A 22,616-nucleotide genomic window follows, 5' to 3' on the forward strand; every position below is an offset into this window, starting at 1 on the left:
TGTATGAAATGTGTGAGGTGGCAGGCATCAGGCATTTTCTAGGAGGGCCTCAGAGCTTGCTTCACATTACCTAAAATCTGAGGCCACAAAAAGAATAAAAACATTGATCAACTGTATACCATGAGGTACGGGTCCCTGTTTCTAGGACCCCCTCCTGGGTGGGAAATGACATGTTTGCATCCTGGGGGGTTTCCAATCTGTAGGAGCCATGAGCCTTGACTCGGGGGAGAAAGGCAATTGGGAAAGGCCCATTTGGAAGAGGGGGTATGGCCTTGGGCCTTGGCCAGAAGTTCTTTATCTGATAGGCGTGAGGCAGCTCTTATCACCAGGGAGCCTCTGACTTCAGAGGAGGAAAGGCACCTTCTTTGTCCTGTATGTAAAGTCCGGGTTCCCTCCTTTGGGAACTGCCACCAGGATGGGAAAAGGTGGGTCCTGATCATGGTCTTGGGAAAGCTCAGAGCAGGAGAGTGGCCCCAGGAGTCTGGCTGCCACGATGTGTGACTTGTCCTGCAGCAGCCAGAAGTCTCCTGATCCTCTTCCCTTTGTCACTTCGTCTAGGGCCCTGTACGACCGGCTGGCAGAGGTGGAGCATGAGCTCAGCTTTAAGAAAGACGACATCCTCTACGTTGATGACACCTTGCCCCAGGGCACATTTGGGTCCTGGATGGCCTGGCAGCTGGACGAGAACGCCCAGAAGATCCAGCGTGGGCAGATCCCCAGCAAATATGTGTAAGTGTTCTCCATGTCTGACCTTGGGAGTGGGGTGGGGGTAGCATCCATGGAGCTTTCCCACAAGATGAGGGCCAGGGCCGGGGATGCTGGAAGACTCATTCTGCTGCTCATCTCAGCTTCTGGTCTATACTTTTTGCTGAAATTGCTTGTCCAGAAAGCTGTACTTGAGTCGGTGCTATACGGAAGCACAGTCGCAACTTAGGAGACATAATTTTTTTAACAGATGTATTGAGATATAATTCATGTACCAATCAATTTACCGAAAGTGTACAAGTCAGTGGCTTTTATTCTATTCACAGATAGGTACAACCATCACCACAGTCCATTTCAGAACATTTTCCTCACTTCAGAAAGAAGCCCTGTCCCCTTTCGCTATTGCCCCTCATCATTTGTCTCTCACCCCCTCCCCCCAGCCCCGGGCAACCACTCATCTACTTTCTGTGTCTGTAGATCTCCCTGTTCTGGGCTTTCATGTGGATGGAATCATATAGTATATGGTCTTTTGTGACTGTCTTCTTTCACTTAGCATTGTATTTTCAAGGTCTGTCCATGTTGCAGTGTGTTTCAGTGCCTCATTCCTTTTTCTGGCAGGAAATGTAACTTGTAATGTCACCAAGTGAAGGCTGTCTAGCAATTCCTTTGACACTCATCTGAATATAGATATTGGTCTTCTCTAAGAGCTTGCCCCCAGCTCTGGTGCTTGTGTCAACCCCACAGCAGTGGTACAGGGGTCCTCGGCATGGGTGGGTGAAGTTGCCGTGAAACCTGCAGAGGAGTGTTGGAGGAGCCTGTAGTCCCAGCTCTCGCTCTCCTCATGGGCAGGATGGGCAGGAGATGGTCCCTGTGGTCCCACCCAGCACTGCCATTCCCTGTGACTGCAGGATGGACCAAGAATTCTCCAGGAGGCTCAGCATGTCTGAAGTCAAAGACGACAACGCCACTGCAAAGACGCTGTCGGCGGCTGCACGCAGATCCTTCTTTCGAAGAAAACATAAGCACAAACGCAGTGGGTCCAAAGATGGGAAAGACCTTCTTGCCTTGGACACCTTTTCCAATGATTCCATTCCACTCTTTGAAGGCAAGTGGCTGAGCTTGCTTTTTTAACAGGCTCTCAGGATTAGATTTGCTGTTAACCACAGAAGCCTCACAACAGTGACTTAAACAAGATAGAGATTTGCCTACTTTCACACAGAAGTAGTCTGGAGGTAGGCATCTAGGTTGGGATGGTGGTGCTGGTGTCTTCAGAGTCTACTATCCATAGGGCATGGCTTCCATCCTTAACGTTTCCCCGTGGTCACCACATTTCATTGTAGCTCCATCCATCACGTCCATGTTCAGGCAGCAGGAAGGAGGAAGGGGCAAGGCAAAAGTGTGCCTCAGTTTAGTGTACCTCTTTAAATAGCTTCCCTGGAAGCCCCACCCTTTGATTTCTACTTACATCTCATTGGCCACTTGCATGGGCAAGGGAGGCTGAAAAGGCAGGTTTTTGGCTGGAGCATTGCTGGCCTCAGTAATGCAGGTTCTGTTAGTAAGGAAGAAAGGAAGGAGAGGTATTAAGCGGGCAAAAAGCAGTTTTTGTTCAATATATTGCTTGTAGTTTGTTTTGGGTTATTACAGGCTGCTCGGTGGTGACCACTGACCACCAGTCTCTGCAGATCTTTGGCCTTTTCTGGCCTCACTCCCTGTGTCTGTTAATGATTCTTACAAGATCCTCCCAGGCCCGGGTGCTGATGTAGGCCCAGAGTTGCATATTAGGGAGTATCAGATCCCCTGTGAGGTCACCTTTGTGGAAAGGGTGTATTTCTCCTGTAAAGCAGGAGGCTCTCATGAATGCTGCTCCTGGGACCCCGCATGTACGTCCATTGTTCTAGAACATGCGCCCTCCTGGGCAGGCAGGGTGGGGAGGTGGCCTTGAGCAACAGAAGGTAGGATAGCAGGTTTCCTTCTTCCCTCCTTTCCTTGCTCCCTCCCCTCTTTCCCTCCTTCTTTCTTAATTTTTTAAATTAAGGCCTTAGGCACAGCAAGTTGAGTGAATCCTACCTATGTTCATGGCCCACTGTCACTGTCAGTCAGGACAGGGCTTGACACGCCACAGCCCATGAGCCAAATCTAGCCCACTGCCTGTTTTTGTATGGCCTGCAAGCTAAGAATGGGTTCTTAGACTTTAAAATGTGTGAAGACTGTATTAGTCACTGGGCAATAATAGTTGCTTGATTTTGCCTTTTGGCCTTCAAAGCCTAAAATATTTACTCTCTTGCCCTTTACAGAAGAAGTCTGCCGACCCCTTACTCAAGGCATGGTTTCTCTCTTAGATTGCTTTTGTTTTTTCTCCTTTCATTTCTTTGACCTCCGCTTTCATATCCCCCCTCCCTTTTCTCCCATAGACACCATCTCTGGAGTAGTCAGTGGATGTCCAATAGATATGTTTGTCTTTGAAAAATAGCCTTTTGTCTACTCTTCTTTTAGTTCTTCAGGGTTTTTTTTGCATTATATTTTTTGAAGTTGTCTTTAAGAGCACGCACCTTTTGAATTGTTATATCTTCCTGGTAAGTTGACCCTTTTGTCATCATGAAATGTCCTTCTTTATCTCTAGTCACGTCTCTTGCCTTGAACTCTGTTTTGTGTGATATTGTTATTGTTGTACCAGTTTTCCTTTGGTTAGCATTTGCATAGTTCATCTTTTTTCATCCTTTTATTTTAAACTTTCTGTAGCTTTATATATATGTATTTTTTTAAAGATTTTATTTTTCCTTTTTCTCCCAAAGACCCCCGGTACTTAGTTGTGTATTTTTAGTTGTGGGTCCTTCTAGTTGTGGCATGTGGGACACCGCCCCAGCATGGCTTGATGAGTACTGCCATGTCTGCACCGAGGATTTGAACTGGCGAAACCCTGGGCTGCCGAAGCAGAGTGCGCGAACCCAACCACTTGGCCACCAGGCTGGCCCCTCTGTAGCTTTATATTTAAATGTTTCCTATAAGCAGCATGTGGGTTTTTTCAACCCACAGTGACAATCTCTTTTTTTCATTTTATTGAAGTATAATGTGTGTACAGAACAGTGTCACTTTTGGACAATGCCTGGCCAGTGTTTCTTTAAAACTACTTCTGTGCTTGTCTTTCCTCTCCTGCATCTTAGCTCTTTGACCATGTCCATATGTGTTTTACACCTTCTTTTCCCCCTCTATTTTCTGTCTTTTTGGTTTTTTTGTCTCCGTGTTTCAACTTGGATAGCTCAGATATTTTCCACTGAACTTTCCCTCTTCATTACTCCACTCTTCTGTTGTGTCCAATGTTATTTCAGAAATTGCATTTTTCAGTTCTAGTTTCTGTTTGATATTTTTGTGGTAAAAAACACATTAAATCTACTATCTTAACCATTTTTAAGTGTACAATTCAGTGGTGTTAAGTATATTTGCATTGTTGTGCAGCAGATCTCTAGAACTTTTTTATCTAGCAAAATTGAAATTCTGTACCCACTGAACACTAATTCCGCCTCCCCTCTTGCCCCAACCCTTTACAGCCACACCACCTTTTCTATTTCTATGATTTTGAATACTTTAGATACTTCATATGAGTGGAATAATACAGTATTTATCCTTTTGTGATTAGCTTATTTCACTTAGCAAAATATCCTTGAGGTTCATCCATATCGTAGCATGTGACAAGTTTCCTTCTTTATTTACGGCTGCATAGTATTTCATTGTATGTATCTACCACATTTTCTTTATCCATTCACTTGTCAATGGACATTTGGATTGCTTCTGCCTCTTGGCTATTGTCAATAATGCTGGATGAACACGGGTGTACAAATGTCTCTTGGAGATCCTGCTGTGAATTCTTTTGGCTATATACACAGAAGTGGGATTGCTGGATCATATGTTAATTCTATTTTTAAATTTTTTGAGGAACCACCATACTCTTTTCCATAGTAGCTGTATCATTTCATATTCCCAACAGCAGTGCACAAGGGTTCCAATTTCTCCACATTCTTGCCAACACCCGTTATCTTCCGTTTGCTCGTTTCTTTTGATAGTGGCCATCCTAATGGGTGTGAGGTGGTATCTCAATGTTTTGATTTGCGTTTCTCTTAATTAGTGATGTTGAGCATCTTTTTCATATGATTGATGGCCATTTGTATATCTTCTTTGGAGAATTGTCTGTTCAAATCCTTCACCCATTTTTAATCAAATTATTTGTTTTGTTGAGTTCTAGAACTTTCTTATAAATTCTGGATATAAACCTTTCAGATACACACACACACACACACACGTACATCATTTGCAGATATTTTGTCTTCTTCCGTAGGTTGTCTTTTCATTCTGTTGTTTGTTTACTGTGATGCACAGAAGTTTTAAAATTCAATGTGGTCCTATTTGTCTATTTTGATTTTCTTGCCTGTGCTTTTCTTGTCCCTATTCAAGTAATCATTGCCCACACCAATGTCATGAAACTCTTCCTCTATGTTTTCTTCTAGGAGTTTTATAGTTTCAGGCCTTATGTTTAGGTCTTTAATCTATTTGGGTTTAATTTTGGTATATGGTGTGAGATAAGGGTCCACCTTCACTCTTTTTCATGTGGACATCAGTTTTCACAACACTGTTCGTTGAAGAGACTTCATTTCCCCATTGTGTAGTCTTGGCACCCTTATCAAAAATCAGCTTGCCTTATGGGGGCCGATCCCCATGGCCGAGTGGTTAAGTTCCTGTGATTTGCTTCGGCAGCCTAGGGTTTGGATCCTGGGTGCAGACATGGCACCACTCATTAGGCCATGTTGAGGTGGCGTCCCACGTGCCACAACTAGAAGGATCCACAACTAAAATATACAACTATGTACTGGAGGGATTTGTGGAGAAAAAAGCAGGAAAAAAAATCATTTTGCCTTATATACAAGCATTTATTTCTAGGCTCTCTATTCTGTTCCATTGGTCTCTAAATATATGTCTTTATGCCACTACCACACTGTCTTGATTACTGTTGCTTTGCAGTATTTTTCAAAATCAGGAAGTATGAGACCTTCAACTTTGTTCTTTTTAAGATTGTTTTGGCTATTCCAGGTCCTCTGAGATTCTGTATGAATTTTCGCATTTTTTTTTCTGTTTCTACAAAAAAATGCCATTGGGATTTTGATACGGATTGCACTGAATCTGTATAGATTGATTTGGGTAGTATGGACATTTTAATGATAATGAGTCTTCCAATTCGCGAGCACAGAATATCTTTCCATTTATTATATCTTTGATTTCTTTTTGCCATGTTTTGTAGTTTTTTGTAGTTTTCAGCATACAAGTCTTTTACCTCCTTGGTTTGGTTTATTCCTAAATATTTTATCCTTTTTGAGGCTATAGTAAATGGGATTGTTTTCTTAATTTCTTTTTCAGATTGGTCATTGTTAGTATTAAGAAATGCAACTAATTTTTGTGTTTTGATTTTGTGCCCTGAAACTTTGCTGAAATCACTTATTAGTTGTACCAGTTTTTTAATGGATTCTTTAGGGTTTTCTACATAAAAGATCATGTCATCTGCAAACAGATAATTTTACTTCTTGTTTTTCAATTTGGATGCCTATTGTGAATTTCTTTATCTTGTCTCATTTCTCTGGCTAAGATTTCCAGTACTATGTTGGATAGTAGTGGCGAGAGTAGCCTCCTGGCCTTGTTCCTGATCTCAAACCGAAAGCATGAGCTTTCAGTCTTTTGCCGTGGAGTGTGATGTTAGCATGGGCTTTTTATATATGGCTTTTGTTATGTTGAGGTAGTTTCCTTCTATTCCTAGTTTGTTGAGTGTTTTCTTTTTTTAATCGTGAAAGGGTGTTGGTTTTGTCAAATGTTTTTTCTGCATCAATTGAGATCATCATGTGGTTTTTGTCTTTCATTTTGTTAATGTGGTGTATCACATTGATTGGTTTTTGATTATCGAACTATCTTTGCTTTCCATGTATGAATCCCACTTGGTCATAGTTTATAATCGCTTTAATATGCTGTTGAATTCAGTTTGCTAATATTTTGGTAAGGATTTTTGCATCAGTATTTATCAATGGTATTGGTCTGTAGTGTTCTTTTCTTGTGTCTTTAGCTGGTTTGGGTGTCAGAGTAATGCTGACCTCATAGCATGAGCTTGGAAGTTTTCTCTCTTCAGTTCTTTGGAAAAGTTTGAAGAGGTCTGGTGTTAATTCTTCTTTAAATGTTTGCTTGAGTTCTCTGGTGAAGCCGTCTAGTCCTGGGCTTTTCTTTGTTGAGAAGTTTCTTGGTTCCTGTTCCAATCTCCTTACTTGTTAAGGTTTGTTTAGATTTTTTATTTCTTCATGATTTAGTCTTGCTAGGTTGTGTGTTTCTAGTCATTTATCATTTCTTATCACTTACCAATTTGTTGACATGTAATTGGTAATTTCTTATAATTTTTTAAATTTGTGAAATGTACTGTCTCATTTCTAATTTTAGTTATTTGTCTTCTCTGCTTTTTTCTTCATTAGTCTGGCTAAGAGTTTGTCTTAAAAGGTCTTAAAGACCTTAAAGTTTGTCTTAAAAATGTCTTTCAGTCTTTTCAAAAAACCAACTTTTGGTTTCATTGATTTTTTTTTCTAATTGTTTTTCTATTTTCTATTTCATTTATCTCTGTTCTTATCTTTATTATGTCCTTCCTTTTGCTGATTTTGGGTTTAGTGTGTTCTTTTTCTGGTTCTGTAAAGTGTAAACTTAGGTTGTTGATTTGAGATCCTTCTTTTTCAGTGTCAGCATTTATCACTGTAAACTTCCCTCTTAGAACTGCTTTTGCTGCATCCCATACTTTTTCGTGTGTTATGTATTTTCATTTGTCTCCAGACATTTTCTGAATTCCCTTGTGATTATTTTTTTGACCCATTGGTTGTTTAAGGGTGAGTTGTTTTAATTTCTACACATTTGTAGACTTTCCTGCTGCTGTTGATTTCTTGTTTCATTCCGTTATGGTCAGAGAAGATACTTTGTATAATTGCAGTCTTAAATTTGTTAAGACTTGTTTTGTGGCCTAATGTGATCTATTTTAGAGAACGTTCATGTGCATTAGAGAGCAATGTGTGTTCTGTTGTTGGGTGGAGTGTTCTGTGTGTACCTATTAGGTCTATGGTGTTATTCAAGTGCTCTGTTTCCTTACTGATCTTCTTTCTGGTGGTTCTATTTGTAACTGAAGTGGGGCATTGAAGTCCCTACTAATATTATGTTACTATCTGTTTCTCCCTCCACTTCTGTCAGCTTGAGCTTTGCATATTTGGAAGCTCTAATGTTAGATGCAGATATATTTATAATTGTTGTATCTTTCTGTAGAACTGACTTTTTGATTGTTATATAGTGTCCTTTTCTGTCTCTTGTGATAATTTTTGTCTTAAAATCTATTTTGCATGATATAGCTATGGCCAGCCCTGTTCCTTTTAAGTTCCAATTTTCAGGAAATATCTTTTTCTTATCCTTTGACTTTTACCCTATGTGTGTCCTTAGGTCTAAAGTGAGTCTTTTGTAGACAGCGTATGGTGGGGTCTTGTTTTTTATCCATTCAGCCAATCTGTGTCTTTTGATTGGGGCTTTTAATCTACTTACATATAACGTATTACTGATATGAAAGGACTTATTATTGCCATTTTGTTGTTTTCTGTATGTCTTTTAGCTATTTTGTCCATCTTTTCCCCCCTTGCTGCCTTCCTTTGTGTTTCATTAATTTTTTTGTAATAACGTTTTGATTCCCTTCTCATTTTACTTCATGTATATTTTATAGATATTTTCTTTGTGCTTGCCATTGCAATTATGTAAAACATCTTAAAGTTATAACAGTCCATTTTAAACTGATAATTACAATCTCATATAAAATTATATTTTTGTGTCCCCCCACTTTATGTTGTTGATGGCACCAATTACCTCTTTTTATAATGTGTATTTATTAGCATAGACATAGTTAGTTTTAGCTTTTGGTTTTTAATATCTATACCAGATTTAAAAGTGATTTATGCATCTATATCACATTACTTCAGATTCTCTGTCTGTCTGTATATTTACCCTTACCTGGGAGTTTTGCATTTTCTCTGGGCTGCTTACTCTGGTTGGATTCATTGACTGCTGAGATACTGTCTAGCCTTATGATTCTGTAATTAGGAGGACTTCAGTGAAGCAGATTATTCAGGGAGGAACAGAATCTTCTAATTGGTACCTCACAGTGTGGAATGTTAACAGTCATTACCTGATTCTTTTTCAAGTAAGTTGAGAAGAACAGTGACTTAATGACCATAAACAGGGAAATGGAAAAATAGATGTAGTGTATCCATGTGTGGGATGTTCAAGAGGAATAAAAGAGATCAAGATGAGTCAACACGGATGCCTTCCAGAAACATAACACTGAGTGAAAGAAGGAGTTGCAGATTTTACAGTATCATGCCATTTTTGTTGGAACACACACATACACAACATATTTTCTAGTCTTTTTGAGCATATAAAAATCAACATGTAAGAATAGGGAAGCATCTGGAAGGGTATACGTCCAGCTCATGATAGTGGTTACTTCTGAGGAAGCTGGTGGGGACCAGGATTGGAGAAAAGACATCGAAGAGGATGTTTGGCTTTATCTGTAGTATTCTAATTTTTAAAAGAGAGGATGTGTTCATCTCTTGCCCTGAGGCTCTTCAGAGTGTTTGGTCCAAAATGCGTGGGGTTCTTGGACAGCGAATGTGGTCACCAAAACCTCCCCCTGCCTTGTTAGCAGATGAGACACCAGGTTGAGACATGCTGTACAGAAAGCCATCTATATGTACGTGGATAATCACCAGTCCTAGAAAATACATGTGGAGGTGTGGATGAGGGAAGGGGGGAGTGTTCACTTCCCCCTCGATTCTGCTCACGCGCTCGGTTCTTAGGGAGCTGAGGCTGTACCCAGCACTGTGCTGTGTGTTCACTTACAGCTCTGCTTTCTGGCCCCTCCTTCCTCATCTCCTAGTTAAGCCTCGCTGTATAGTTGTGCATAGGCCTTCCAGGCTGACCCTCTCATTGACCTTTCCTCACAAATCCACCTTAGCCTACCCTCACCTCAGCTCTGCCCGTCCCTGTCGCCATCACCCACCGTCCTGCCATGCCGTGCCTGGGCGCAGCGCCCATCCCACCTGGCCTTCTGGTCTCTGCATCCTCTGATCCACATAGTGTTCCTCTCGCTTCTGCCGCTCCCCGGGCTCTCCTGTTCTGCTGCCTGGAGCTCTTGGGCAGCTCTTGTATGGTTGTCTTGCTTTTCATGTGTTGCTGTCCTAGACATGTGATGCTGGTTAGAATGTGAGCTTGACTTTAATGGCAAGGGCTGTGCTTTATATTCTTTTTAAAGTGTTTCCGAGATGCCAGCACAGTGATACCAGGAAGATGCCAAGAAAAGAGTTGTGTGCTGGTTTTTAGACCTCTCTTTCCACAGGGACTTTTTATTCATTTGGAGGGAGAGGATGCACATATCAACTAGGACAAGAGTTGACTGTTGTAACTGAGACCAAATGACAGTGGCCGAAGCATGATAGGAAGCTTATTTCTCCGCCATGTAAAAGTCTGAGCTGGCAGGTGGTCCCAGGGAGGCAGCTCTGTTCTGGGGAATCACCCAGGGACCCAGGTCCCTTCTATCTTGTAGCATGCCGTCTTCTAAGGGTTGTCCTCATCTGCGGAGTCAGAGGTGGCTCACAGCACCTGGTCCTGTGTTTCAGCCCATAGGAAGGGGGTGAGGAAGTACAGGCTTTGCCTCTGCTCACCACACTGGGGAGGTCTGGGTCACCTGACCATGCCTTCCTGCAGGAGAGATTATACCTGCTAAACCTCAGAGGATGTATCTCTAGAGAGCGGAGAATGGATACTGGGGTTGAGGGGAGCAGGCCTAAGGCACATGCGGGAGAATTTGAGCAGAAGAAAGTGCTGAAATGACTGTTAAAGACTGACTGCCTTAAGTGTTCATGGAGCAGGGGACACTTTTGCTGGACTCCAGGAGTGAGCATGCCCTGGTGTGCCCGGCACGTGGGACTCTCAGTGCTGAAACCGCGCAAGTCCCAGCAAACTGGGGTGAGATGGTCACCCTACCTGGCTATGAATTTGTGGAGTGAAGGGTGTGGGCCTAGCTGGGTGAGCAAGCTCAGGTGAGCTGTGGGCTCCCAGCCCCTCCCCGTCTGCTCCAGGCTGGTGCCCATGACACTGCCCCTCTCCCCTCAGATTCCGTGAGCCTTGCCTATCAGCGAGTCCAGAGAGTAGACTGCAGCTCCCTGAGGCCCGTCCTGATTCTTGGGCCTTTGCTGGACGTGGTGAAGGAGATGCTGGTGAACGAGGCGCCCGGCAAGTTCTGCAGATGCCCCCTTGGTAAGGGGTTCCCCCCTGGGCCTTCTGGGCTGTGTCTGTCCCTGTGTCCAGTCCACCTGTGTCCAGTCCACCTGTCTCCTGGGGCCAGATCCTCTGGTGTTTCACAGCCCTCCTGATTTGGGTCAGATTCTTGGCTTCCGGTTCTTTCTCTGGAAGAGTGGACAGCAGGACCAGGTTCCTAACAGCTCTTCTGCACAGTGTTCTTCCCCACAACGTGCTGTGACAGCTCACTGTGCCGGGGGGCATCCTGATTCCCATGTGTGTGCTTTGCAGAGGTGATGAAGGCCTCCCAGCAGGCCATTGAGCGGGGCGTCAAAGACTGCCTGTTTGTCGACTACAAGCGGAGGAGTGGCCATTTTGACGTGACCACAGTGGCTTCCATAAAGGAGATCACAGAAAAGGTACCTGTTGCTTCAGACCAAGGCTTAGGTGACTGTTGAAGCATTGAGTGGACCCCCTGTGCCTTTGGACCTTGGCCTTCTGTGTCTCTCAGGCCAGTGAGCTCACCTGTGTCCTGTTAGGGCAGATTAACCTACTCAGGGCTCCCCTGTTACTTCTGAGTGCTTCCGCTTTCATCAGTAGGAAGCTAGCCTTGGGCAGGCATGTAGGAGTCTCCATCTGTATGTGTCAACTCTCCCCCTCTGAGGAGATCTCACAAGAGCTTTGAATTCTAGGAAAGCCCTCTCACAGGGAATTCTACAACAGGGTCCTGGCATTCCTCTGTTGGGCTTGTGTGCAGAACTTTGTGTGTGCCTTATCCTGGGGACGATGCACAGCTTCCACCAGGGCCCCTGTCCTTGAAAGGGTTACAGGTGGTGCTGTCTGTCTTCAGGCCCGTTTCCCAGGTAGCATGAGGAGGCACAGGGAACTCTGCAGTGTGTTGGAAAGGCCACCCCCGAGAGCGTGGGCACTCCTTGGGCTCGGTCCTTCTCAGCAGGTCAGCTCACCTCGTTGGGCTTTGGTTTTCTTGTTACGTGAAGGAGTTGGCTTCTTACAGCTCTAAGTGTCGGTTGCCCAGTTGAGGTGGACGAGCTCCAGTCAGGGGTGTCCCGGAAGTTAGAAAGCCTGCCAACAGTTGGGCCCCCTCACTGGAGCTTTCAGGGGCTGGGGGGAGTGATAGGCAGAGTGCCATGGCCTTCGTTTGGCTCACACTTGACCTGGAGGCTCAGGGGACCCCAGGACGCATTTCAGCCACAGCCATGCAAAGACACGCGTGACCTTTCCCCGCCGCAGGCCCTGCTGAGAGTCTTTGAGTCTTCGTTTGCTCCGTCTGGCGGAAGGAAGGTTTCTAAGCCGGGCAGGGGTGGAGCTTTAAGAAGGTCCCCATATCTGGGCAAAGGCAGGAAGGGAAGTTTGGAGTTGGTCTGTCCAGACCCTACTCGGCCCTGGCTCCCAGCCTCGACCACCATCAGAGCTGATAGCTTGTGGGGAGAGATTTTCCAGGATAAGGTTTCCCCACGGTTCATCATGTGTGGTCTTCCTGAGAGACTGGTCTTGCTGCCTTGTTCATGGGTAGAACTGTATGTGTTCACTCTCCCCACGTCCCTCTCAGAACCGGCACTGTCTCCTGGACATTGCTCCCCACGCCATCGAGCGGCTGCACCACATGCACATCTACCCCATCGTCATCTTCATCCACTACAAGAGCGCCAAACACATCAAGTAGGTGACCAGCTCCTCGGAGCTGAGCCTGGGGCCTTGCCGGGATGGGGCTGCTGGCTTAAACAGCCAAGGCAGCAGGGCTGTTGGCTTTGAAGTAGGTGGCATGTATAGGAATGAGCCTTCCCCCTAAAGCCCCCACCTCATGTTCAGAGTCACGCAGTGTTAACCAAGCACGGCCCTCCGTGCCTACCACCCTTCGCCCTGCTGGGTGCTGCCACAGTTCCTTGAGTATGTCCAGCTTTGCATAGCTCCCCTCCTGCCCCATCCCCCTTTCCCTTCTCCTGTCTCTCAGCTTGGTGCTCACAGGGATGCAGGAACTGGGTGACCTGGGCTAAGTCCAGCTTGCAAGGAGCTGGCTTGTGGCTTGGGTGAACCTTTACTTTCACTGAGCTTCAGTTTCCAAACTGGTTGGGCTAACAGTTCATCAAGGTCCCCCTCCACTTTGCCTTTCTGTGCTTTGAAGCTTCTGGTACCTGCACTCGAGGGCCTGCTCCCTGTGCGCATGCACTGGGGCACCCACCTTTCCCCCCTCTGCCCAGAGCTCCCCATGGGCTGCAGGCTACTGCTGTGCTTTACGAGGGGAGCTCATGGGGCCCCTGTGTGATGGAAAGAGGAGGGCCTGGGGAGGCGAGAGGCTCAGCTTGGTTCTCCGGATGTCCTGACAGGGAGCAGAGAGACCCCATCTACCTGAAGGACAAGGTGACTCAGAGGCATTCCAAAGAGCAATTTGAGACGGCTCAGAAGATTGAACAGGAGTACAGTAGGTACTTCACAGGTAGGTGGTGCATCTGAGCTGGAGAGGCAGAGCAGGGAGTGGGGATGGAAACAGGATTTCCAAAGACATGGTTCTGGAAAGCGGTAATAGCCCACACTTCTGGGTGCCTGGTGAATGCCACGGTAAACACTTTTATTACAAATGTTCTGATTGCAGGCACCGGGCAACGTCAGGAATTTTACATGTTGAAAGATAAAGTTCACTAATTTTGGCCTCAGGTCCTGGTCTGGCCTTTTCCTCTGGGATTTTTAAACGTGTTACATAGCATAGCTCCAGTGTTCCCTGGCAAGGCAGCACTTGGTGGTGGCTGTAGCCATCTGTCCTTCACACCTTCCAGGGCAGTCCAGTTTTGCCATGAGGTTTGGTCAAGAAAAGCGGTGTCCTTACATCTCTGGTCTTTGAGACAAAACAAACCAAAAGAGGCATGGCTCCAATTTTAGCTGCCATTTTGCTTTGTGTCTTTCAACCTCTTCCATAGAATCAGTCGTTTGTAGGGGGGTTAGTGACATTGTAGTCACAGAGAGGCTGGGACAGTGATTTTAATTAACTTGTAGAGAGTGCTATGATCTAATTTGGTGCTTCTCATGCAACAATTGGTCTCAAAAACCAATCTTCATCCTTCTGTCTATATATATGTTTGTGTTTTTTAACTTCTAGTCCATCGCAGACATTAACAATTACTAGAGACATGAAAATTTAAAACTCCAAAACTTACAAAACACAAGCCTTGGCTTTTTATTAGATTCAGCAGACATAAAATTACTCTGTCACATTTCCATAGCAGTTTCTAAATGCTCCCTGTCAATTTCTGTACGTACCTCGTGGCAAGCAGCCGGGGCCTGGGTTGTCTACTGGCGCTGTTTGGTGGAGCACACTGAGAGCCATGGTCTTGTGTCTTCTGAGGTTTGGTGTTAAAAGCCTGAATAACAGGCCTGGGCCCCAGCTGGAGATGTGTCGTCTTCTCTGGGCCATGGGGTACTGGCTCCTGACACCCGTCCTTGCTTCCTATAGAATCCTACTGCCTATCAGACCATCACAGCACACGCCCAAACTGCCTTCCAATCTACTGGAGTCCCCACTGCAAGATTGGGCAGACCCAAGCCAGGGCATGCAGTGGGGGTGAGCAGTTTATGCGAGCGGTCAAATCCTAGCCATTCATGTTCCAGACGCTGGGAAAGCCTGGCAGAATTTGACACCCACCTTCATTTGGGGCCTGTATTTTCAGCATCCTACTGAACAGTTGACCAGAGGGACAGATACGAAGCCAAAGGGATTTGCACTCAACTCTCAATTTTCTTTTTCTTCCCTAATTCCTTGCTGATGGATGAGAGTCAGGTGGGAGTAGGGCAGAAGGGTCAAGTAGCTCAGAATAGGCAGGAGAAGAGAAAGAGGAAAAGATGTATTTATTTGCCTCAAACCTGAGGTCTTACTCTGAGCTCAGTGATGTGTGTGTTTGGGGCTCTTTTGCAGGCATCGTCCAGGGAGGAGCCCTGTCGAGCATTTGCACTCAGATCTTGGCAATGGTCAATCAAGAGCAAGATAAGGTCCTGTGGATTCCAGCCTGCCCACTGTAGAAGATCACTGTGTTGGGGAGTGACTGCACCTCGTCTGCCACTGTGAACCCCTGGCTCAGCTCTTCGTTAGTGATGAGACATAGAAGTCTATGTGTATATAAACATGAAGGGGAAGGATCCATGAACAAGGACTCCAGAAGCACCTCCTTTGTATACAGAGGGCTGGCGGACTGTTCCTCTTACACCTGTGCTTTAAGACAAAACAAAAACCACAAAAGACTTTCAATTAGAGGGGTTTGACACCAGCCTTTCTTTAGCCAGCTGATCAGAGATGCTGCAAAGAGAACCTTTCAGATCACAGTTTACAAGCCTTTTCTAAGTATTTGGTTGTTTATGTTTACTTGAATGGCTCCGTGTGGTCGGTGCCCAGCCCTGCCCCTCTATCAACCCAACTCCCCGTGTTGCTTTCGTGTTGATTTTGTTCCTGTTTTCAGCCAAACAACTCTGGAACCTCACCAGGGGCTGCTTGCTTTGGGAGGTTCTTGTCGGTGGGACCAGAGCTTTGACAAACTTCCTGCTCCTCGGTGGCACCTCTCCTGGAAGGACCTCGCGACTGCAGATGCTTAGACATCTGTGGTGGCAGAACCAGTGCCTTTGTGGGGCTCACTCGCCAGGGGCAGTGTTCTCCCCACCTGCACCAGGGAAGGTGACTTTTGGCAGTCTTACACACTCATCTCTCAGACCTTCTCTCCTGCCTTCCATGTCTTCTCCTTCGTCTGCATTTGTTGTTTCAGCATTCTGTCTGGTCCGTTGGAGCGTCATAGGTTCATGATGACACAGCTCGTTCCAGGCAGGGCGTTAAGCTAGGGCTGATGCATGCCACTGGGTCCTTTTTAGGTTCTGTAAATAGTGACAGCCTTTATCAGTGCAGTTTTTGCAGGGTAATTCTTAAACTCTATCGAGTGGGCAGGCACAGTGCTCTTTTTGATATGAAAACATTCGTGTTTCAAACTTTGCATTGAGAGCTCTTGGGGGAAGCGTAATGATTAGTGTTATCACTGTCAAAAATCTAAAAAGAGAAACTGGGATCTTTTTAGTCTTGGCTACAGCACTCACGGCATGAACAGTACTCCATGAAGATGTCTTCATTCTTCGTTTGGGGTTTTTTTTTGCACTTCTGACGCTGGATGTCTCTGGCTGAAGATTTGATGTGGTCCCTCCTTAAACTGTGCGTCTTGTTAATAATAGGTACTGTACTGGGCTCCATGTAAGTGTCACTGGGGTATGATCTATATTTTAATACTGTTCCTAACATTTCATTTTACTAGCAGGAAATCTTTGATTTCATATTATTCTTTGTAATTCTAGACACTAGATTGTAGTTTAGTCATACTGACATTTTTTAAAAAGGGATATATTTTCTTGCACAATTGTTCAAAAAGAGACATGTTTCAGTCCTCAATGCTGCCCTTTGTTTTACAGGTACAAGTTTTCTAGCTCAGACAACTAAGACAACCATAGGCTGTCTCCAGGTCTTACTCGCATGCCCTTGGGGCTGTTCCTCTGAGTTGCAGACAGAGTGGGACTGTGATGGTACAGTGTGCGCAGGTACTGTTCTGACAGACTGGGATTTTCTGTACTAAAACCTTACTTTGTATCAAAAGTTACACAGACTTTAGTATAATAATAAAGGTCAGTTTCTGTAACTGGTTGTGGTGAAGACACCTGTGTTTCACTTGTTTCTGTCTTTTCCTGCTCCCTCAGCTTTTCTTTATTCCTAACTTGACACACCTTTTCTCCCTCTGCATGTGGCCAGGATTGGCTGATGTGTGAGGTTCTTTCTAGCTCTCGTGATAATCAGGAGCCCCTTTCACCTGCTGCATCAGCTTTGCTCTGACTCCGTCCTCCTCTCCCACGTGTTCGTCCATCCGTCCAGCACAGCGTAGGTACTGGTTGCGGCCAGATGGCTGATTTGCTTAAGACTCAGATCCTGCCCCTGGGTGCTCACATTCAGGTCTGCAAGTTTGGGATGGGTTGTGAAAAGCAAAGGAGATTTGAAGGACACCAGGATCCCCTAATATTCTCAGTCAGGACCCTGTCTGCAAGGGGTCAAGGGCCAGACCAGGTGAGGAGGGCCCAGCCTGGCATGGGGCTGCATTGTGGTACCACCCAGCATGCAGGGCTCTCCAGAGCAGCCTGCTTGGGCCTTAAAGTCCATGTTCCAGAGTGGCAGGGAAACTGGGAAAAGTGGCCAGGAAGCCAGGGCTGGCCTCATTAAACAACCTGAGGCCTGGGTCAGAGCAGAGCCCACCTACTCTGTTCTTTTTGCTTGGAGGAGCTTGAGAGCAGAATGTTCTGGAAAAGCCTCATGCTGCCATTCGCTGGGCCAACAAGGGTAGTCTTGTTATTGGTGCCTCCCTGGTTCTTTCCTGCTGGGTAAAGTTCCACCATGGACCTGCAGCCTTGGCTTCACCTTTGGCCACAGGAGTCACAGAGCTGTGTGGGGCTGTGGCAGTTGAGAGGAGCTGGGACTGGTGCAGCTCTCTGGGACCCAGGGCACACCCCTCTGCCATGTGTACCCGTCCACAGAGCTGCCCACACCTCCTTGACAGCCCAGACTCAGTGCCGTCCTCAGACGGGGGCAGCTGCTGCATAGATTTTGTTACCCACTCGGCAAATGGTACAGCGGCTGCTTGTTTTAGGAATAGTTTCTTTTAAAGAACTCAATTATGATACCAAAATCTTCACAGTTTGCACTTGTGGCATTATGAGTGATTTTATTTTCTTTAGACTTTTTTGTATTTTCCAAATTTTCTATAGGGGACTTAGTTTTCTTTTATAATTACAAGGAAAAAACCACTATGCCTTTTTAAAATGGAGGACCGGTTAAGTCCCTGAGGTCACAAACTGTTAGTTTCTGGATGCACTGAGGCCTTGTGGGGCAGCCCCCAGGGTCCACCTCCAGGCAGCTCCAAGAGAGGATTTGTGCTTGTCTCTCACCAGTCTGAGACCAAGGCTGGGGGGGGACCCAGACAAATGAGGCTCTGCCCCAAGTTGTTGTCTATCTCATGCAGGCCCAGGTCATTCTGGAAAGGCAGAGTTGACTTTCAACTCCAGCCATGAGGACTTGGACAGAGCATGCTCTCGTGGCCTCAGCATCTGAGCCTCCAAAGATTATGCAGACCTGATCATCTCTAAGGCCCCTTCCTGCACTGACATCTGTGATGTGGGTGGAGAACAAGACTTCACTCCTGGTCTCACAGAGCCAGAAGCTTTTTTCTTTTTTTTTTTGAAAAACTTTTTTTTTTTTTTTTAAAGATTGGCACCTGAGCTAACAACTGTTGTCAATCTTTTTTTTCCCCCCAAATCCCCTCAGTACATAGTTGTCTATTTTAGTTGTGGGTCCTTCTAGTTGTGGCATATGGGATGCCGCCCCAGTGTGGCCTGACGAGCGGTGCCATGGCCGCACCCAGGATCCAAACTGGCGAAACCCTGGGCCGCCAAAGCAGAGCACACGAACTTAACCACTCGGCCACGGGGCCGGTCCCCAGAAGCTTTGACATACATGACTTTTCGGAGGCTGAAAGAGACCCTTGACATCTAATGCTTTGGTGCAGAAACTGAAGGAGCCTGGACTAGGAGCCAAGCACTGGCCCAAAGCCTCAGGCCTCTCAGCTGAGACAGAGATCTGAGGCTGACCAAAGCATCTGGCCAACTGGCATTTGGCTTTGGCAAGCTGAGCTGCTGCCCCCATTGAGGTTGACAGGGCAGAGGGCAACCTGGGTCACGGATGCCAAAGACAGAGAGAAATACACTGAAGTGCAGGCTGGGGCACAGAGCAAGCATAAACTCACAATTGGGGACCATGGCTGGCATTGGAATGATCATCCTCTCACAGGGGAGGGAGATCCAAGGCCACATCCTGGTCAGCCAGGCCTTCTCCACTACTCCTTTCCACTGGCGTTCTAGCCTGCAGGTTTCCTTGACCTGATTTCACCTGTCCATGCTCTTTCATCTGCTTGTAACTTCCAGATTATAGGATCTGGTCTCTTGATGGTTCCCCCTTCACTCCTTGCCCTTAGGAGTTTATATCTTTTTTTCAACTGTGAAATGTGTCATACATAGAGAAGAACATATACAATATAAATATACAGTCTAAAGAATAATAAGGCAGACAGTGTGTTCGTCTTTAAGGAACAGAACACTACCACTACCTTAGAAGCCGTCTGATACCCAACCCAGTTGGATTCTCCACCTTTTCCACTAAAGTAAGCACTGTACTGACTTGTGGTTTAATCATTTGCTTGCTTTTCTGTATATTTTTACCCCTGATGGAGATACCGTGAAACAAGGTAGTGTTCAGTGTTAGAAACACTGGGCATCAAGCACAAACTTAGCTGTATGGGGAAAGAACAATGTTGCCACTATTAGATGAAGTCACCTGAAAAAGTAATGTGATCTCTGGGCCAGAGTGAACCTCAGCTTCTCTGGGAATTTACAAGGGCCCCTTCTGGGGAAGTCAGTGAGCAAGGACTTCAGTGAGTAATGGGAGGGGCGGGGCCACTGCAGTCAGGGCATGTGACAGTGCCATCCACAGGCTAGGTCCTCATTGTCTGGCAGAAATATCCTCTGTGGTTTGGGCTGTGGTTTTCTGTTTTCGCACTCACCACAGCTGTCCTCTGGATTTCAGCAGTAAGGCAAAGCTGAAGGCTTCTGTGGGGTGAGATGCTGATTTCTCTGGCTGATCTAGAGAGCAGGAAGTTCATCTCACATCAAGACAAGCCTAGTAGAAATAAGAATCTGGTCCAGGATCACCTTTACGTTCTGTTTTTAGCTAAGCCTCATGAAGTCAGCAGTGATCTTCATGCTGACAGCTTTAACATTTCTCTCTTGGATCCCTGCTCCAAACCAGACTCGTCCTCTAGATCCAGCTCTCATCCTGGTACCTCTCCTCTACTTCCCGGAGGATTTCCTGGGGTTTTCTTGATTTCTTTCTTTGGCTCTCCTCTTCTTCTGTCCTTTGATGGATCTCCTGTTTCCTTTGCCACTTGTGAAGAAAAAAGGGTTAACCCCTGACCCGAATTCTTTCTTCAGAGAAAGGTGGCTGGATTTACCCTCTTCGAGCACTGTTTTCTAGAAGAGTTCTGGATTAAGAAAAAAGTAGCCAAGTCTGTATTCACCATCGTCTTCTGATTGTCCGTCTGGGTTGGGAGGCCTGGGCATGGACGCGTAAGTCCCAAGAGCAGTGGCTGTGGTGGCAAGTGCTGCGGGCTGCTTCCTGCTCCTCCTTTCTGGGGCTCCAGTTACTCTGTGTTGGACGTACTGTCCTTGGTCCCTCAATTTGTAATCTCCTGTCGGTGTCACTTTGTCATTTTGCTATTGTTTGACAGAGATTCACTCAACTTTTGTCTTTTAATCCTTTCTATTGAGTTTTTCAGCTTTGCTATCATGTTTTCAATTTCTAAGAACTCTTATTTTCTCAATGTCCATTTTTTGTTTTTCCTTTTTCTCCCCATAAGCCCCCTGGTACATAGTTGTATATTTTTAGTTTTGGGTCCTTCTTCTAGTTGTGGCGCGTGGGATACTGCGTCAGCATGGCCTGATGAGCGGTACAGTGGCCATGCCCAGGATCCGAACCAGCGAAACCCTGGGCCGCTGAAGCAGAGCACACGAACTTAACCACTCAGCCACGGGGCTGGCCCCTCAATGTCCTTTTTTATATCATCCTGTACTTGTTTCATGCATATGGTATCTTCTCATATCTGAAGATAATATAGATTTTTTTTCTTCTCATATAATTCTAATTATGTGAGAATTTTTTTCCCTATTTGTCCTGGTCTCAATCTTGCACATTAGAAACTTTGACCTCAGGTGTCTGGTAATCCTTGCGTGTCTGCTAATGATTAATCATGGGGATTTGAAGTCTAGAACAAATGGGTAGGAGTGTAGCCTTTGAGTTTCTCTGTAGGGGGGCCTGGCTGGGCGGCTCACTGGGGACTCTCACTGATGGTCTCCTTAGGTCTGTGAGAGTTGATCAGATTCCCCAAAGGTGTCCTTCTCCTGACGGGAAGGGTCAGCCTGGCAGCATCTGTGAGCCTGCTGGGGGAAGGCTGGGCCCTCTGCCTTCAGCACTCACTGTGGCTGCACGCGGTCGCTTGCTCCTTTTGTCTGTGTAGGCCACCAGTTCTCCCATCTGCGCCTGGTGTCCCTGAGTCCACAGGCCCTCTCTTACACTCTCCAGGGAAGAAGCCTGCCTGCTCCTGCCGAGTTGGGGGAAACGCAGTACCTGTAGCCTGAAATCCAGGAATCTCTTTCTTACTGGCTTTCCCGGATTCCGTGTTTAAGCCATCCTCTCCACCTCAAGTTCTAGAAGCAACTATGCCACACTTCTTTGTGTTTGAAGATTCTTCGCTTTTTCCTCTTAGTTTAGGATTTGGCATGCTCAGGTCTGTCTGTTAAGTAATTTGCCACTGGTCTAGCTTCTAAAATGATTTTGTGCTTGTTGCCTCTCTGCTCTCCCCGTATTTCTGGACTTATGTCTTTTTAAAGAAATCTTTTCACTATATTTACTTTGTTTTAATGAGGTTTTAATAGAGGAGCAAAATTAAGCTTATGTATCAACCTCCTTTCTTAACCCAGAAGCAAGTTTTATACCTTTTTGTATTCCTTTACTGTTATTTTATTCTCACTAGGGTCTTGGAAGGACCTAAATTGTATACCTCATTCCTTTTAACAACAGCATCCCCTTCCAGTTCATGGGTCTGTCAGTCAGACTTCAACCAGAGAGGCAAAACCAGTAGGAGTCGGTACAATATATAAATGTAAATGTATAAATTTGTCACAAGGACTTAGCTTATATGATCGTGGGTGCTGATTCAGCAAGCCTGAGCTCTGTAGGGCTGTGAGGCAAGGCAGGAAGGGAAGAGTAGCAACAGGTTCAACTCCACAGGTACAGCTGAAGCTGCTTTCCACTGGTGGAATTTTTTCTCTTTTTGTTCTTTTCAGGGAAATTTCAGTTTTTAAGACATTTTAAGGCTTCTGCTTCTAAGGCCTTCCAAGTGATTAAATCAGTCCCACCCAGGTTATCCAGGATGCTCCCTTACTCTTCATGTCGACTGTTTAGGGGGTTTAATCACATTCTGCAAAATCCCTTCACAACAACACCAAGCTTCGTGTTTAACTGAATAACTGGGGACTGTAGCCTGGCCGAGCTGACACATCAGAAAACCATCACAGTGGCTTTACCAGTAACTAACTTAGCCAGTTCCCAACAAATGGGCATTCAGCTTAAGATGGTGGTTGTTGGGTTTATAGACTTATTTAACTTTATCTTCATAGAAACTTTTATGCTGAGTTTATAGCTTATAGATAAGGACGTCAAGGCTTCAGGCAGTTACAGTAAATTGCCTAAGCTCTTTCCTTATGCCTTGTTACCTTTAGGATAAAAGCAAACTTGTGCTTATTCTGGAGTTGCTCTCTTTAATGTCTCATAGATGCTACCTACTCTGAGGAAGTTAACCATCTAAGCTACTATTTGAGTCAGTTAAAGGTAGACATAGATGCTAAGAACTAAGCAACTGTGAGAATAAGAAGAGAGACTGGCA

The 22,616-nt window shown here is 45.5% G+C and overlaps 1 protein-coding gene across 2 annotated transcripts in view; it reads left to right on the plus strand.

Moving 5' to 3' along the window:
- DLG5 (discs large MAGUK scaffold protein 5) overlaps positions 1-16,722 on the plus strand; it is a 129,028-nt gene extending 112,306 nt beyond the window's left edge. For both annotated transcript variants that reach the window (XM_046655504.1, XM_046655505.1), the window contains exons 26-32: positions 559-729; positions 1,614-1,810; positions 10,918-11,061; positions 11,335-11,462; positions 12,614-12,723; positions 13,389-13,498; positions 14,969-16,722. In XM_046655504.1, the coding sequence (XP_046511460.1) occupies positions 559-729; positions 1,614-1,810; positions 10,918-11,061; positions 11,335-11,462; positions 12,614-12,723; positions 13,389-13,498; positions 14,969-15,072 (964 nt within the window). In that variant the 3' untranslated portion in view covers positions 15,073-16,722. The remainder of the gene's footprint in view (positions 1-558; positions 730-1,613; positions 1,811-10,917; positions 11,062-11,334; positions 11,463-12,613; positions 12,724-13,388; positions 13,499-14,968) is intronic.
- Positions 16,723-22,616: the final 5,894 nt, after the last annotated feature.

This window comes from Equus quagga, chromosome 2 (genome assembly GCF_021613505.1).
Source record: "Equus quagga isolate Etosha38 chromosome 2, UCLA_HA_Equagga_1.0, whole genome shotgun sequence".
NCBI classification, from domain to species: Eukaryota; Metazoa; Chordata; class Mammalia; order Perissodactyla; family Equidae; genus Equus; species Equus quagga.